The sequence below is a fragment of the Patella vulgata genome, chromosome 6 (assembly GCF_932274485.2).
Source record: "Patella vulgata chromosome 6, xgPatVulg1.2, whole genome shotgun sequence".
Taxonomy (NCBI): Eukaryota; Metazoa; Mollusca; class Gastropoda; family Patellidae; genus Patella; species Patella vulgata.
The window spans coordinates 26001374-26017506 of NC_065884.2; the positions used below are offsets into that span (position 1 = coordinate 26001374).

At 34.9% G+C, this 16133-nt stretch overlaps 3 protein-coding genes across 3 annotated transcripts; 1 reads left to right on the forward strand and 2 right to left on the reverse strand.

The window, feature by feature from the left end:
- Positions 1–2152: 2152 nt before the first annotated feature.
- Positions 2153–2954, reverse strand: LOC126824314 (G protein-activated inward rectifier potassium channel 4; the record flags this gene model as incomplete). The annotated part of the gene is made up of 1 exon (XM_050553514.2): positions 2153–2954. A coding segment is annotated over exon 1 (738 nt), but the record flags the coding sequence as incomplete, so codon positions are not given.
- A 3317-nt stretch (positions 2955–6271) lies between these two features.
- Positions 6272–8620, forward strand: LOC126825096 (G protein-activated inward rectifier potassium channel 3). Its single transcript, XM_050554578.2, has 2 exons — positions 6272–7833; positions 8430–8620. The coding sequence occupies exon 1, from the start codon at positions 6565–6567 to the stop codon at positions 7825–7827; it is 1263 nt and encodes a 420-aa protein (XP_050410535.1). The 5' UTR covers positions 6272–6564; the 3' UTR covers positions 7828–7833; positions 8430–8620.
- Positions 8621–11002: 2382 nt separating this feature from the next.
- LOC126825098 (glutathione S-transferase theta-1) lies at positions 11003–15420 on the reverse strand. The gene is made up of 4 exons (XM_050554581.2): positions 15275–15420; positions 13288–13375; positions 11923–12076; positions 11003–11427 (listed from the first exon to the last, which is right to left on the reverse strand). Exons 1-4 carry the CDS (start codon positions 15384–15386, stop codon positions 11092–11094), a joined length of 690 nt encoding a protein of 229 aa, XP_050410538.2. The 5' UTR covers positions 15387–15420; the 3' UTR covers positions 11003–11091.
- Positions 15421–16133: the final 713 nt, after the last annotated feature.

The window sequence follows — 16133 nt, forward strand, 5'->3', positions numbered from 1 at the left end:
TGTCATTAAAACCTATCGCGTTCACTAGGTTCGGCAAAGAGGGGATGAAGGAGAACTCCGGTACAGATAGCCGTAGAAAGCCGAGGATAGGGTCCACCAGTGTCACGTGAATTATTGAAATAAAATTGAACTAAATGTTATTCCCGAAATGATCTGGTTTGTGTCGAGAGGACGTTCAACCTGTTGATTTTCAACAACAAGTACCACCAGAGATATGGCCCTTGATCACTTTGAAAAATCATATAAACATCCTCCAGAACAAAGTTCCCATCTGATTGACACGGAATCTATTTAAATTCCCCCCCCCCCCCAAAAAAAAAGAACAGCCAATCCTGTTCACTAATATGTACGGTGATTTTAAATATTGACATGTGGAAATAAAAAAAAACCCGCTATGTTTATACATATGAAAATAAAAAAAAAACAGCTGAAATGTTTGAAGTATTTATTTAAAAGTAACATATTTACATAAATATACAATATCTTACATTTATATTTACAAATACATAAATAAACTGGATAAATTCAAAAACACAAAAGAAATAAATAAAAAAAAACACTGAACATTTTTAATGCCAGTTCTTTTTAGATTTGTAATTATTTATAAAGGTACAAGTACTTATACAAAATTCCCATAGATTTTAGATGCGTTGTTCATCACAGCATTCAAAATTTAAAATATTCTTGCTATGTCTCCCCACACGGTCGAATTTATCTATTCATCTTCTAATTTGCTAAGTTCTTCCAACTTTATGTCAAGTTTTGGTATTAGTGGTACTGCTCCCATTTTTCAACTGCAAATAAAAAAAACACGTTAGCATTAACCAGTGGCGTTGTTTTGCGTCAGTGAACCTAAAACCATTCTGGGTGTTTGTATATTTTAATAAATATATAATGTAATGGGGTCTTTGGCTTTTGGGGAGTGGCATAATAATAAAAAAAATACACGCCCAGCTATTTCAGGAAATCATATATGCAATAATGTTATCGGGCTAATGAAGACAGATATAGGGCATGTAGTGTTTCTGCCTACACTTCGTCGAACTCCAATTGTCAGAGGTTCTTTTACGTCCACGCCAATGTGTACCTCGTTTTTGGGCCCATACGAACGAAGTGACAATGTTCCTTGCCAAGCCCTCCGTCGTTCACTACTGACAAGGGGAACCATACTGGAAAATCCAGCGGTACCTTTCGGCCAACGCTGGGATTGAACCCGGGACCGTCTGGTTAGCGAGCAACTGTGACTCACATATGAAAATAAGAGAGAGAGAGAAATGGGGTTTAACGTCCACTCGAAACAAACTTGGTCATTTCGGGACTAACATATGGTTTAATTTTATTTACATAATTCGCTTGCGCGTAGGAGTCTTTAGCAGTGGGAGGAAACCGGAGGACCCGGAGAAAACCCACGAGGTTGGACAGGCGACCCTTCTCCTTGCCACGTACAACCGGGGATTCGAAACCACGCCAGTCGACTCAATGACAGCGAGCACGCTAACCATTCAGCCATCCAACCCCCCATGAAAATAAGCCAATTAGCATTTACCAATATAATGGGTAACAAACTAAAAGCCCGCACTCGTAATAAGTAAATTTAAACTGTAACGGTAAATTACCTTACGTCGGCTGTAGTCTGTAAAGTGACGTCAGAGTTATCTTCTGAAGCAGTGCTGAAATCTGAATCTACAGAACCAATAGAGATTCTATCGCAGCGGGGTCTTTGACGACGCAAACTGGCCTTTTTGGCACTTTTTTCTGCTAATTGTAATTTTGCTCGGCCATACAGTTCCTCCATTTCTTGTGGTGAGCAACGTGGTGTTGGTTGAGGAACTACGTTATCAAACCGAACAAAGTCAACACACCATATTTCATTACGTTCATCATATTCTTCCATTCTAGCAAACCTATGTCCCCAGAGAATCTCCTTGGCACTGTAAGATGTTCTGGCTTGACACAGTTCACCAGTTGATTCAATTGTTCCCTCAAGTACTACGATAATTTCAAATTTGTCCAAGCAAAGTTCCTCGGGTTTGATCGTCCACAAAGGACTTTTTTCATCGATAACATGTCGCACAACCACTGGGTACATTAAATAAAGAGTATCTTCCATACCATTGGCGTTTACGTCCAGTCTGTGCTGATATAGAGGATAAACTTGTCTTTCCTCTGATATATGTTTACGTACCAACATGGCCTGGATACGTGTTTGGATAAGATGCGTGCGTCGCATATCGCCAACGCGAATCTGGAGACTCAGTGCGCCATTTTCTTTGCTGATGCAAGCGCTCCTTGAAAATAGAAGTGTATGACGTCGGTACTTTGGTCTGGCGAATTTAACGAACATGAATCCAAGAATGACAGTTTCCACTAAGAATCCAAGGGTCATTTGTAAATACACTAGAGGAATTGTTACTGGACAAGTTGGTTGGGGATACAACGTTCCATAACCTACAGTTGATTGGGTTTCAATCGAAAACAGGAAGCAGTCCCAGAATGATGTAACCTTTTCTATACAAGGAACCCAATCCGCGTTACCAAGATTATGGAAATCTCCATGTGTGTAACAAACCAGCCAATATATGAAACCGAAGACAAAATATGAAGTTAAGAAACCACCAAATAAAGACAGGGTAGCCCATCGCCATTGCATATCAACCAGGGTGACGTAAAAGTCCTTCAGGAATCGCATTCTTTTGTTGGGGATTCCTCTATAAGCCACATTACACTGACCCTCTTTGCGAATCAAATTCCTTCTTGGTTTTAACTTACGACCCCATTTGGTTTTCTTTCCTTGGTCCATACTGTTTTGTTTTAGTATTTGGAATTTGCATTCTTCCCATCTGGGATCGTCTTCATAAATGTTCACTTTCAAATCAGTCTCGTTTGTCATAGTTCAAGAATCACACAATATATAATTTAGTTTTAAGCTAAGGCACAAATCGCGTTCGATCCGGTCGAGATTTGCGTCTCCGTTTGAAATGCTTCTCTTCCCGTGTCTGATATAAAATGAATGTCTTTACACCGTGTTGCCACGGAACACCTTTAATTCACGCCATCTAAAGTATAACCAGTGATGCATTATTGTAAATTTTTATGTCGTGTCATTTTTGACAGTTTTCATTCTTGCTTGTCAATAAGTCTATATGATGTCATGTGATGGATATGACAAGTTAATAATGATTGATCCGTTTTTTCTATGTGGTGTTGTTTTTTCGTCATGAGGTGCCTCTGGCGATCCTATTGTTCTTATCCCAAGTTATATCGCCCTTGATTATAATCTTTAAGAAGTTTCTTTTGTTAAAGAAATCCAGATATGGTTTATGGGTTTAAGTTGATCATTTCGCCGAGATTCAATGACTTTTATAACTGTTTTGTTTTATCTAGTTGGACCGGGGTTCTTAAGTCACTATACAGAAAATACACAAATATAAAAAATTTAGACATGGTTTTGTAAAATGACTATAAACTAATGTAATGTATCGATATCCATAATAGATAATGTTTGGACCAGTATGAATTTTAGTATAAATACTTTTGGCGATTCTGAGTCCTAGTATTTTCCGGGCATGTTTCCAATTTTTTTCTTGTCTGATATGCATGGCTGAGGGCCTGGCAAGGACAATGCCTAGTTGTTCGGATTGGACGCGTGACAAATGTCACAGCTTTTACCGGCGTCCACGTATTTTACATGCGATAGAATTGGTTAATTACATTCCAAATAAGTGACGCAAAAAGGAAAATGGGTGATAATAAAATTATAATAAATCCAAGGTTATGGTGTAACAGTGCTACATAGATTAATATACGCCAAAAATATTTATTTTCTTATATACAGAGTGTATATAATATAAAAACAAGATGAAAATAATGCTTCCACGCAGACCCATTGAATTTAAGAAAAAATTCCCCTTTATGAAAATTTTATTTGAACATTTAAGATTGATCGTTATGATGTTTTCATCTTAAAATAACTGTTTTTGAAAGATAAAAAAAGCAATCTCTATGTCTTGGTAAATCAAACTATAATTGATGGTTGATTTCTCAGATTGTTATATAAATGAGATTTGCACTGATTTCTAAGCAATACGCCAGGAAAAACAAAGACATGGAATGAAAAATTCTATTTGACTGATTGAAAAGCAATTGTCACGATGTCTTGGCCAGATTTAAAAAAAAAAAATTTAAAACAAAGCTTTTAAGTTATAACTGGTTTGCTGGCAAAAATCTATATACATGTATATAAAATAGAAAGTTTGTCTGTGGATGTCTTCGCTATTGGAAAGCAAGGCTTTAAAATAACTTTATGATTATCAGTTTTTTTAGATGGTATTTAATGGTGCCACTTAATCTGTATTTGGTACCGAATTTAATGATGATGTTGACAATTAAAATTATTGCATTTTTATATAAACGTTCTAAACCATACAAATTCCATATTTTGCACACACATGTACCATATTTATCTAGCCGTGTCCATTACATCTACAAAACTCTTTATTTTTCTGACAAATTCTTAGCTCAAAATCAAAACTCAATCTTGCGACGCCAAGTGACCGACTATAAGCTATAGAATATTTTGTTCGCTGCAGAAAACCAACCGATTGAACTTATAAATTTTCAAATAATTTCACAATAACCAGTGTTTTAAACAAGAAATTTAATTGTGCTATTTATTGCCTTTATTTTGGTGCAGTATTTGATGATAGATGCATGCGAGAAATACGGGACTTAGATATACTCTCAAAACATAAAGTAATATTGAAAGAAATATAAATAACCTTCGCGTTAAAAGTTTAATATCTGTCTCGAGGTACAAAATAGTTTTACTTTGATGATGTTACAGGTTGCTAGGATCAGACCTATAAATATGACACGTATATTCTAGACTAATATCAATCAAAATACATTGATCCATCATGTTTATTTCTTTTGTTTATATTCTCTCTTCTGGAAAACAGAATATCATTGAATAAAAAAGTTATAATTTGGCGATTTTTTTTCACATTAATCAGAAAACAATACAAAAGTACAATTAGAAAGTACAAGAGCGCGGGGCTGTCACTACCCTGTCCACCGGACACAGTTGCTGACTTGGCAAATACTCTCTAAATAATAATAAATGACCATATTATGTATAATAATGATAATATTTATTCAATATGCAGATCACTCGATATAGAGATAGACCTACGTATAACATTCGAACATAACGCAAGAGATATTTCAAAAATTTATAAAGAATCTAGTGTATAATATATTGATGGATACATTGTTTACTAATTGTTTGAAAAAATAAAATATAATAGTATATTGATCAATAAATAATTCAAATACATAAATTTTTTAAGACAGCAAGATAACCGAACAAATAAAAATCAAATACACGTAAAAACATACGAAAAAATGTTATTAAAAATTAAAGACTTCTCACCTAGTCGAAAACATTATAGGTAAAACTCTAAAGTTGAATATTTGTCACCGTGGTCAAATACGTTATATCAAATAACATCTGGGTGAACATTTCTTAAATTTGATTTTCATCTAGGTATTAACGTTTTCTTCTTCTCCAAATGTATTTTAAGAAACTGTTGACTTGATGATTTTTAAAATTTGTTAGGTTTGTTTTTTTCAAACTGAGAATTTTACTTAAGTAATTCAAATATAATTTCACTTTTAAAAGTAAAGAAAATAAATAGATAAATAATCATATTTGTAATGGTAACCATGAATGGTAAAAAAAAAATATTAGAATTTAGGCAGACAAAGGCGTTATTAAAAATCATATACTGATATTAAATATATTGATACCAATTGCATAAATATCTGTTAATATTGCAAGTTGCATAGGGTGGCCAATAAGATTTTCTTTAAAATACTTTATCATTAAAAATGACAAGATTATAAAAGATATATATTATCACCGAGTCATTTTCCGCACCTTTTTGCGTTATAATATGATGAAGGAACCGTTTTAAATTTTAGATGTCACATTCGTCACAAGTTTAGATTTCATATGATTGACGTATTGAAAGAAATTGGAAAAGACATATGAAATTGACATTGACACAAAGATATATTATGATTAGATATTCCCCGCCTCTATTGTTAATGTCGACAATTATGAACGCCCCCTTAACGGTTAACTGCATACAAACCACAAAATATAAAATTATGACGTACATAAATGATGGTCTATACGAATACAATGTATATAATGATAGGCTTAATGATTCTTACATGGTGTGACGTCACTTGACACCTGTAAAACAATCGGTCATATTTTATGACGCCTGCTCGCGGCTGACAGGCTACGTGGATGAGGCGGGGACCTCCCCTTCTAAAGGGTGCAGACGATTCCAACCAGAGCATCAACGAACAACAGTGCTCCTTTCACAGACGGCAGTTGAACGCGGACAAAGTAGAAACGATTATCGAATTGATCAAAAGTTAAATCGACTACCATAATTTAGAGTTTTACTGGGACATGCGCTACGACCGCACATCAATTTGATAACGATTACTATTTCATTCTTTTTTTTTCAAATCTAAGATCAACAGTTAAAAATGTCCGTACCACAGGATAGTACCGTATACATGTTTCCAGACAAGAAGAAAATTAAGAAGCCGACAAAATGTGAAAGATTTTTGGACTGTTTACGGTTTCGGTGTGGACGAACACAGGATGTGGAAGGGAAGAGAAAAGCTTTGATAGAAAAAGAAGGTGGCTACAGAATTAACTATACAGGACTCAGTGAACATAAGCGTAAATATTTCGCAGATATGTATATAACTCTTATAGACATACCATGGCGTTACGCATTAGCTATTCTTTTTAATGTTTTCTTAGTAACTTATTTAATTTTCGGTGTATTGTGGTGGCTTATGGCTCACAATAATGGAGATTTTGACAATTTAGACAATCCTAAACACGTGCCATGTCTTCTCGGTGTTAAATCCTTTGCCGGATCTCTTTTGTTTTCCATAGAAACACAGACGACGATTGGCTATGGTTACGCTTATCCGAACGCACATTGTGCAGGGACACTTCCACTAATTTATTTACAAGTTACCATTGGATTCTTTCTCGAATCATTTTTGCTAGGTTTCATCTTTGTCAAAATTGCACGACCGAAGAACCGCGCCAAAACCTTAATGCTCAGTAAGAATGCCGTTGTTTGCCAGGAAGATGGTGGACTTTGCCTCCAGGTTCGAGTTGGTGACATGCGTAAATCGCATCTTATCGAAGCTTCAGTTCAAGGCATGCTTGTTCGTAAACACGTTACTGAAGAAGGCGTGACGTATCCACTGTACCAGACGGCTGTTGATTTCGAGGCTAATGGCATGAGGGACCGAGTTTTCCTTCTCTGGCCAATGACGCTGTCTCACAGAATCACCCCTGAAAGTCCCTTCTGGAACATCCGACCTTCTGATCTGTGTTCTGAGAAATACGAATTGATCATTTTCCTTGTTGGAACCGTTGAAGCTACAGGTGAAGTCTGTGAAGCCAGAACATCGTATACGCCCCGGGAGATTCTTTGGGGTCACCGTTTTGAACGAATTGAAGAGTACGACTTGGGCAATGGTCGATGGCACGTGGACTTCTCTGGTTTCAATGACGTTGTATACTGCCAGAATATACGCCACAGTGCTGAAGAACTGGACCATTTTAAAGAATCCAACACAGAAGGTGTTTACGATAAAGCCGTGGAAAAAAATGAACGAGAAGTAGGGGGCGCTATAAGATATGATCTAAATGGTGATGCAGCTAATGGTGGTGCTAAAGGCGGACGAATTTTAGAGAATAAGATGGCTGATACTACCATGTAATAATCGGTGAGTTGTTTTATTCCATTAAATATCTTTTTTTTATTTTTTAGTAAATTTTTTTCAACATAGAATGGGAAAAGTGATTGCTTTCATGCTGAACTGTTTAACTATTTGATCACTACCTTTTGATAAAGTAAATTTTGTGAAAGACGCTTTTCTTATTTAAAAAACATGCGCTACTAAATTGATTTACATTTCTGCCATCAGTTTCACAATCGATAGCTAAAAACAAGAACGAATAATATTATAACCGTTGAAGACAATGATCGATCGATTACTTAATTTATGAATAAATTTAACGAGCTGTAAACAAACTGTGCAATCAATCATTATAATAATTACACATAAGACAATACTTTATCATAATAAAATTTATCTGCATAAAAGAGTAGTTTAGTAACAGTTTTTGTTTGGTTGGTGCCACACCGATCAGCAGTGAATATTCGCAAGACTTTCGTAATCCTCATGTATTTCTAATTTATTTGAAAAATTACACGGCTAACGAATTGTACTTTTTGATATATATTAATTGTAGCTTGTGTAAATACATTATCCCCGAATCTGACGAGTTTTGTTAAAAATATGATTTTTTTTATTTACAGGTTATCTACATAATATGGTGATTAAAAGGTGAATTGAGATAATGGTGTTTTTGTTTGGAGGAGCGTTGGGCGATTGGGAAGAACCTATTTTGAAAAGGAACCTCGGCCCTACAAATACTATGGATTTAGTAGCGAAAGGATGTTTATGATCTAAGAAAAGCTGAAATGTATTCCCGTTAAATTTTAGATTTACAACGATTCTTATGTCATATTTCTTACTTTGTAAATTTGATGCTTAGTCCTATATTTGTTTTAAAATACAGTTTTCTTTATGATTTGAGCTAACATATATTTTGTACATAATGTAAATAAATGTAACGGTATAAATTATTTTATTTATAACATTAAATTAAATTAATTTATAACTTCAACGATACAATTAATGATATTTACTTGAAAATGTGTATAGTTTTTACCCTTTTGGTTGTATATATTTTGTGATAAAATGAGTTTAGAAGAAAACCAATTATCTCTTTATTATCAATTCACCGCCCTTTGCTTATCGAGCTGAATAGATGCCCCGTGGGATTAGAACAAATGGTGCAGTGCAATATCAAAGCTTACAGGTGGAAAGCAACAAATGCAGCGCGTTATATACCAACAAAATCCCCCCACCCCCACAACCCAAGTTTATTGAACGTACGACACGGTATGGCCCATGTCCCAGGCGAATAGGTAGCCAAATTGTATTCGGTGTTTCTATCCGTCCGCATAAATAGAATAGAAATGTTGATGCCTCATGAGCTTTGGCATTGTGCATCTTCGGGGGTTGTGTTGTGGGGGGGGGGGGTCATCCTACACTGGACGATCCACGGCGAACGGCAGGACACGCCCCCCCCCCCCCTACTACAGAGAGGGTCAAAGGTTCTCCCCCGTTTCCCCCAGAAAATGTTGGAAAATAAGGTTTGCGCTTGTAGAGAGGAACTGGAATGATGGAATTTGAGTATTATATTTTGATATAAACATTATAAAAATTTGAAGGAAGGAATACGACTTTAGCGTACCTAAAATAATTTATGAGAAAGATAGGTTGCCAGGCAACAAAACATACACCGGTCGGGTGGTCAACAAGGGTTGTCGCATTCTTTTTTCTTTTGTCAGTATTGAAAACATTTACAACACGTGCAAATCTGATTAGGGGTAACAACCCATTAAGTAATTATCAGAAATCATTAGAATTGGTTTCGATTGTTTGTCTCGTGACCTTAAACATTGTGTATCAATTTATATTAACTCTAGTCGCTAGAGCATACACAAGATTTTTCAAAGTGATCACGGGCAATAACTCTGGCTGTAATTATCAGAAACGCTGAAAATCAATAGGATTCTTTGTCTTCTGATCTTAAACACTATGTATAAATTTCAAGTCAATCGGATATATCTTTAGCCTGAAGACGTTTCAATGTAGGCGTATAAAAACGAAAAGTTCGGAATCGGGTTACAGTGCGATTTGTTTGAATTTTGAAGATTATCACGCCTGGTGTGGGCTTGAATCAATGTCATCCTCATCGTGAATTTTATCTGGAAAATTTCCTACAATCTCCAGCTGTCTTTCTTATGGTAGATTTCGTTGTGGGCGGCCCACCAATCTCAGCATTATGGGCGACCCTCTGGGATGAGCTACCCAACCAATCGTGCCGTTTTGGGCACCCCAACCAATTTCACTCGGCATTATGCCTTCTGTGCGGCCCGACAGTCATATATTGTCAAGATGTGGTGTAAATCCTGTGATTCATTATGAGGCGCCTCACCAGTGTTATTTTGTTTATTTTGCGCATTTTATTACGTATTTTGTTGACATTATTGTGAGGTGGGAATGTGAATGGCACCGTAATTTGGACCCCCCTTCTAGACCCGCTGCTGAACATGCGCCAATCATTATATAGGGTTATGTCATGGAGTAGCAAATTTGGTCTGATATAGAAGAGCTGGTGTTTCAAAATCAACATCTATAGATTGTAACACACTTGGCAAATGCAGTAAAGAATCGCATATACGCATCGTGTAAGATCTACGAATTTTGGCTGCAATCCATCCAGAAATTCTGAAGTAAAAAATGTGACCATACTTTCTCTTTTACGGACGATCCCACTGTTTTAATAAATTCTATGGGAAGGTACATGTACGACTACATTATTTTCACTGTTATTGGCAGTAGTCAGTTAACACTAGATAGTTCTTATCCAGATGGATTTTGCCCAAACCATGTTAAGAACCACGTCCGTGATCGCATTCACAACTCGGTGATTTCTGATTGAAAAATTTTGATCATACATTGAACGATCACTGCAAATCTGAAAGATACACCCACATTTTGCAATAGATGGCTGGACAACTGGGGTAATTGATGGGGCTCATACTCTCATTGTCCAAACTTCAGACCAAATTTTGAATAAACCTATAGCCTCTCTCACACACAAGATTTTCGAACTTGTATATTGGTATAAACCTGATATATGATCATCGGGTTCAAGATCTCAGAGGTGTCAAAGATTTATATTTGTCGCAAATCATTTCTCTCCTGAACATAACACAAGGACAATGTACACATTTTAATTTATTTGATATTTTAAAATTTTGTTACATACATACACACATATATGTATATACATTTACAATATGGTACAACCAAATGTCACAATTCACAATTCAACATAGTAATTTACAACTTGGCTTTTAATGTAGGATAAATGTCACGGGTTCTGAAGATTATTTTATGAGCATCATCAAAATGTGGTGCTAACCTATTCCTCACTCTTTCAATCCAGGCTTTCACTACTGGGTTATCTGTATAAAAACTCTCTTCATGGACAGCATGGAGCTGCATTAATTCACAAGCTCCAAGCAAATCTGCTACCGAAAGCTTATCCCCACATAAAAAGGGTTGACTACCTAAAAAATATTTATCTATGTGGCCAACACTTTCTATTAACCCTTTTTTAAATCTAGCCATCTGCTTTTCTTGAACTGGTTTTCCTGTTATTCTAGGTAGCAGAAGCTGCAAAATTAAAGGGGCATTATGTAAGATTAGATAAAGAGTTGACAGTTCTCGTTATAATAGTTAAATAAATAATAGTTGTTACAATAATAACAAAGTTCAGAGAAATTTGTTTCCATGGAAACACAAAAATTATTAAATCCAAGAAATTCCAAATTAGCAAAAGGCACAACTACTATAAAAGGTTAATGTTTGTACAAAGTTTCATGAAGATATCTTGAATGGTTTACACCAAAAACTAAGTCAAATTTGTTTCCATGAAAACACAATAACTATTTATCCAAGAAATTCCTAAATGGCAAAAAGGCACAACTACTGTAATAAGTTAATATGTGTACAAAGTTTCAAAAAGATATCTTGAATGGTTTATGAGATAGGCTCCAGAAACGAAATCAGGACAGACAGAGTCCATTTCAATACCCCTCCCTATCTTCGTTCCGCGCAGGATAAAAAGGACAAACAAGATTTGAGATTACATCATCTTTTTAGACTTACCAAATGTTGAAAGATCATTGCAGCATTTAATCTGGTATTAATATGTTGCCAGTTCATATACTCATCAACCTTTGCTTGTCTCTTCAAATCAGACTTAGGATACCAATTATCTCCAATATCAAACTTGTGGGAAAGGTATTTCAGTATGGCTACACTATAATTTACAATACAAAATATTCAAATATTAGGATATTAATAGGGTTAAAGAAGCTAAGTCTCTAACTCAGTATCATCCAAAGTCTTTGACATTGAAAAGACAACTTATTGGTCGATTTAAATCAACATTGATGTTCGTTGTGATTTACCGGGGAAAAATGTGCTTCTGATATCCAATATTTAAGACAAAATAAACAGTTTACCATTGGTACACGATGCGTTTCGATGCCATATGTAACAAGTGACTCAAAGAACGAGCCTAGACATATTCCACAAGTCATGTCAAACGGTGATGCAATATTCTTATCTGGAGAGCATGCACAATAAATACTATCGGTGTAGACTGGAATAACCAGACGCTAGAGATTGCCATTCGATTGAGACTTCTGGCGTATTTCTGCAAACATAACTGATTAGAAATTACAGTAAAAACAGAAATGATTGAATGTAAATCAGTTTATATACATTCCTATTACATTATTATATGCGTTGTGACCCTTTTGGGTCAATTTCTAGGTCCCAAATATTAGCGATTTAGCCCCTTTATCCTTTCTTTGATAAGTAGTGACATGATACAATACCTCATAGACAATCCAGTCAAATTGTTTAACAAAAAATAGAACAATACATTCAAAAGAACATAATAAACAAGAGGCCCAAGGACTTAACCTCTAATGTGATATTAACTATGTTAAGAATATGAATGTCTACACATTGAAAGCACTTTAATTATTGGACATAAACTACAGATTTGCATCATGTTTGAACTTTAAGCTAGGTGTCAGTTTATCACTAAGCATAAAAAATGCTCTCCTTCTGCTCTTGTGTACCTAGCTGTAATCAGTGAACATTCAGAGCTGTAATAGCGAAAAAAGTTCACATTTCAGTGACATCATCAATTTAAATCTAAGTGCATAACATAGCCTCAAAATCAGTACCATAGTGAATATTCAGACCTGTTATAGCGAAAAAGTTCACCTTTCAGTGAATTCATCAATTGAAATCTAAGTGCATAACATAGCCTCAAAATCAGTACCATGGTGAATATTCAGAGCTGTTATAGCAGTGTATAACAAAGCCTCAAAAATGATATAAAATTGTAACATTAAATTGATTGTGTATAATTTATGAAAACAAGAGCCCTCATACATTTTTAATAAAAGAAACCCAATAAAGTTATAAATTCATGTTAAACACAATTTTGCACACCTTTCATTTAAAATGAAACCATTGTCATCGATGAAAGGTACCTTCTGGAATGGATTCAGTTTTTTATATTCTTCAGTCAAATGTTCTCCTAGAAAATAGATTATTAAATACATTTATGAGACAAATACATGCATTACCCTAATCGAGGGTTGATATGTGAAATAATCTAAGGGTTATTTCACATATCGACCGAAGGTTTTAGGGTAATATTTGTCTTACATACTAACATCAATGTTAACTCCATCCTAATTGATTTCACCTATAAGACAATGGTATAGTCCATATCGGCCCTGCGACTGATATGACAAAATTAAGAAAACAAGTTGTAAGTTGCACGTGCATTACATTTTAGTAACCAACTGGAATTCATTTTGTGCAATGTTGTCAAACGATTCTGACGACTAATTGATCCGAGCAAGTCAGTTTGTAGAAAATATTGTTGAAAAAGAAAACGTAGATTCTGACAAAGAATTATTTAAAGCTAGTCAAAGTGCAGAATTTATGCAGAAAATATTTAACAAGGATTTAATGTACTCAGATATTTCGGATTGTGAGGAAGACACAAATGATAAATGCTTTTCAATTTCAAGTAACAAGACATCAGTGAATGTGCCAAGAATGCTGTGCCCATAAATACCTTACTCGGAAATCATTGGGTGATAGTGATCTTATTTATTGATTGTCTAGATTCGTCTTGAAAGTAAGCAAAGTAAAATGATGAATATTATCCACCGAATTCCATATTTAGTTATGGGAATAGTTTCGCATTTACGGATTGCGAATAAAACCGATGTGGATATACTTCACAATTCAGAATTTGAGAGTTTCAGACAAGTTCTTGATGGTCATATAAAGAAACTAAGTAACAATAACATGGGCGTGGCAAAGTTTGTCGTCCGAATCGTTTGACAACATTGTACAAAAAAGTGAATAAAATGTTAAAAGAAAGAATTTGTGTCCTTTTTCATTGCAGAGTGATGTAAACTTGTTGTGATGTCATTAGAGGGCGATATCTGATATCTTCCCTAGGGCCAATATCAGATATCACCCTCTGATGACGTCACAACAGGTTGATACGTTTCATAATAATACATGGGAGATCAAAGAAAATAACATCCCAAGGTGTGTAATATAAAATATAAATGAGGCATACTGACTGTAATTCGGGTATGGAATATGATATAAACAAATCATATGAACAACTTTGCAATTGGTGTAAATAATGTGATATCCAATCAGAGAGAGACAAAAAGACTTTTAGACTTTGCCTTTTTATGCCACAAATGCCTCAATTCTCTTCGACTTGGGTTGGGAAGACTAATTTTGCTTACGTTACAAAATTAATGGAACAGGTTGGCAGTACATATGATAATAATAAAAATAATCACTTTATTTGGAAGGGCAGACGATTTTTCTTGTGGCCTTGGTTACAATTAACCACTGGTGCATCATCCAAAAATAAATAACAGAAGAATTCCACACATAGAGAAGATCATTTATGAAAATATTAAATAATAATGGTAATAAAATTGAACTTTGTGGGATACCGGTACCATGAGTAATTGGCTAATTAAGTTAATTGAGAATACTGTCATGGTCCTTATAAAAACGAATTAAATTCAGATAGTTATTAGAAAATTGATAGTATTAAATGGCATTTTTTTTAACCAGATACTGTGATCAGCAAGAATTAATAAAAGCTTTCTTAAAATACCGGTAATGAAAAAAATATAGCACCACAAAATGTAGCACAGAAAAAACAAATATCTGATCATGATTTGGGCTTTTATTTTTATGCTTTTTTTTATTTCCAGTCCTTGTAATCATTATTTCAGTTTCAAACTTGCAGTCGCAGCACACTGTCAGTGTCAATGTCATCTTATCTTCATTATGATCTTGCAATTGAATGTGATGTCGCCGCAAGTATAGTATATTATTTTGTCGTACAGTCCTTGACAGTCTTTATTATTAGGTTTTATCAACATACCCTTTCTCAGAGCAACTGGTTTATCTTCAAATGGTATTTTGTTAGCTTTCAAAAAGATGTAAACAGCTCTTGATGGCTGTGACATTAAATCATAGTAAAATTTCAGAGACATGTTAACTTCTACGGTGCAAGGGTTAACTGTAGACTCGATTATATCGAAATAAAATTTATAAAGGAGGGAAATATGGCATTGGATAATCGAGTCTACTAGCTCGACGGTGATTTGTTATATTCGTGCTGATTAGTTTAACGGTACCCAATGAAAATAACGGAAACATATATAAGGCAAAATGGCGGAATATTATGAATTTTGAGAATTTCCAGAATTTTATTTTACAGTCACATCATAAAACAAAATAATTTGCTGGAAAAGACAATGGCAAGTTTTGAATATATAATGTGTCATTTTCGAAAATGCCATCGAATCCTGATTATTATTTCTTCAATCATTAATCAGGATTAATGTTACCGTGGCGTACCAACGGCAACAATTATGAACAACAGTGACAGTCAACAGTCTTATTAATTTATTTTAAAACAATAGATCTAGATTATAACGTTACACTGTGACTAAGTTACTGATTACTCATAGTCGTAGGTAGATAAGAAACATCATCTCGATGGTACTAGGGCCTATAGAGAGAGAGAAATGGGGTTTAACGCCCACTCGACACAAACTAGCCAACTAGGTCATTTCTAGACATTCACATTATATACATACATATCATGTATGATTATATGGTTCAATTTTATTTCAATAATTTCCTTGCACGTAGGGGTCTTTAGCAGTGGGAGGAAACCGGAGTACCCATAGAAAACCCACGAGGTTGGACAGACGACCCTACTCCTTGTCACGTAC